This window comes from Fulmarus glacialis, unplaced genomic scaffold (assembly GCF_000690835.1).
Source record: "Fulmarus glacialis isolate BGI_N327 unplaced genomic scaffold, ASM69083v1 scaffold2042, whole genome shotgun sequence".
NCBI classification, from domain to species: Eukaryota; Metazoa; Chordata; class Aves; order Procellariiformes; family Procellariidae; genus Fulmarus; species Fulmarus glacialis.
The window spans coordinates 20,729-23,207 of NW_009199601.1; the positions used below are offsets into that span (position 1 = coordinate 20,729).

Below are 2,479 nucleotides of genomic sequence, written 5' to 3' on the forward strand. Positions count from 1 at the left end.
TTAGTGCCCCTAGACATGCCCCTCAGAAGGAGGGGTCTAAGGGCAAGTCCTGCCCAATATTTCTAAACCAAGCTTTGTGAAGCAGATTTGGAATTAAAAGCAATTCCCTGTGTTCATAACTGATTTTTAGAAGAGTGACATCGAGTCCTCATAGGTGTTGGCTAAGTGTAAGGGTTTCTGCAGCCACGGAGTCTTTGGAGTAGTGGAACTTACCTTGATGGAACCTGTTGGTGCAACAGTGCAAAGTTGGCAGGTATTGGCAGTCAATGCAAAACACTGGATTGTTTCTAATGCTGCACATGCTCTGGTTCTTACAGGTGGGTGGAGAATTTGCCAGTATTGCTATCAACCAGATGAAGAAATATGGAAGGATTGCAGTTTGCGGAGCCATCTCTCAGTACAATGACTCCATGCCTCAGAAAGGTGTGGGCCTGCTTTTTTTGTGTCTTTTATTTCCTGTTTGGTGATGGCAGAGAGAGAGACATAATGGGAGTTTCTTGAGATTTTCTTGCTTGTTTCCATATGCTGTTTGAGTGTATGTATGTGTATACATTTGGATAAGTAACCACTGCTCTGGGACAGCGGGAGTGTGACCACACTCCTTGTGTGTACAAGCAGTCATCCCCCTTTTTGCACACTCCTATCCAGTGGAGAACATCAGATTAGGAATGGAAGGAGAGACTAAACTACTTTAAAACAGGATTCTCCAGGGCTCTAAGCAGATACAGATCAATAGAAGGCAAGTATGGTGGCATAATGCCATTTACACAGTACGTACTTTTAGACGAGAGAATGGACTTCCCTCAGGTTTTTAGATGAGGCAGCTTAGTTTGGTTTTTTTTTCCCCATAAGATTTCAGCTACTGGTGAAACTGCTGGGAAATGTGGCTGAGATGAATATTCACTTTCAATAGCATTAAGTTTCCCAAATTTGCCTTCTAGAAGGAATGTGAGGTCTGAGTTCTCCTTGACAACTGACTGGCTTTGGACTCCCAGATCACTTTAAAAATGGGACAGGCTTTTGAGAGTGGGGAGACATAACACACATTTTCATGACTGAGGGAACTGTTTTTTAATGTGTGTAACTTTTTTGAGATTTAGGAAGAGTGTGAGAGCTTGTCAGGCTATCAAACAAGCTGTCAAAACAGTATTTCCAGGATTCAGCTGAAACCCCTCAGCTGAAGCTGAGGCCACTTCTGAGTGAAACTGTTTTCAGAAGCCCCACAGTTTATGGTTCAGGCCTTTGTTTCCCTGGGTGGCTGTCTTTCCATGAATCCTTGGTCTTTTGTCCTGGAAGTTCTTTTTGGAAAAAATAGCAGTTGCTTCTGGCTGGAACAAAGTGATTCAGTGGTCTTTACTGTCTTTAGGCATTGGGTCTTATTTGAAATGAAACTGATACTGCAGGTGGTTTGCTGGTTCCTTTCTCTTGCAGGGCCTTACGTGCAGGTTCCAATGATCTTCAAAGAGCTTCAAATGGAAGGGTTCATAGTGACCCGCTGGAATAACCGCTGGGAGGAGGGTCTGAAGGCACTGCTAAAGTGGGTCGTGGAGGTAAGGAGGGAAGGGGTAGTTTTCTGTAAGATGTACTCACACCATAGCTTCCCTTTTTGCCCAAGGGGTCTCTTGTCATAGCGGTTGAGGTGAGGTCCCAGCGTGATACTTTTCTTCCACCTGACTTGATCTTTGAGCCTTTTGGGGACACTCAAACCATAGTGAACATGCTTGATTCCCTTCTGCTTTGTTGAGACCTGCGATATTAGCTTGTGTACTTAGATGTATTCAAGAATACATGTAGGCTTTGAAAAAGAATGCTTCCAGAGTAATTCAAAACACTTCTCTGGCAATGAAGAGTTTCATATTTAGAGTGATTCCTCTATTTCTCATTCAGAAGTCTCCTTTCCTTTGTAGTATAAGCAAGGATTTCTATTGTAGTGTTGTGCTGAAATTACTAGCAAGAATGGATATTTTTATGAAATTGAGAGCTGGGCCTTAAAGGGACTTAATAGGGAGTTTCTTAAATTTTATTTTTCTAAATGGAGGTTGAGTTTAACACTTGGTTCATGACTGTGAAAAGCTTGTGAGTGTGAACACTAAAGGCTAAGAGGCTCTAGCTTTTACAAACATGGGGGTTTGGGATCAGCTTTTGATCACTTGGATTTGGAGTTCCATACTTCCTTATGGGTAGAGACAGGCCTGGCTTTGGGGAAGTAATCCTCTATGTGTACATTGTTTGGGGACCAAGTAGCACTAAATCTGTCCTGGTGTGTTTTTATAGCAGTGACTTTTGCTCCCTGTTATGACTCCAAGTAGAAGGTCTTGCAATAAAAGCAGATCCTCACAACAGCCTACCTAGTTCTGCAAAATTACCCTGGTGCGTGCCAGCTTGCATGTTTCACATGAAACATACAAGCTGGAGAAAATTTGGTTGCAATTTGGTCTCCCGAAGATCATAGAATCGTAGAATCATTTAGGTTGGAAAA

General features: G+C 42.6%; 1 protein-coding gene across 1 annotated transcript in view; it reads left to right on the forward strand.

Annotated features, from left to right (window-relative positions):
- Positions 1–2,479, forward strand: part of PTGR1 (prostaglandin reductase 1) — a 10,665-nt gene that overhangs the window by 7,481 nt on the left and 705 nt on the right. The window contains exons 7-8 of the mRNA XM_009573298.1: positions 318–423; positions 1,432–1,550. Coding sequence (XP_009571593.1) covers positions 318–423; positions 1,432–1,550 — 225 coding nt within the window. The remainder of the gene's footprint in view (positions 1–317; positions 424–1,431; positions 1,551–2,479) is intronic.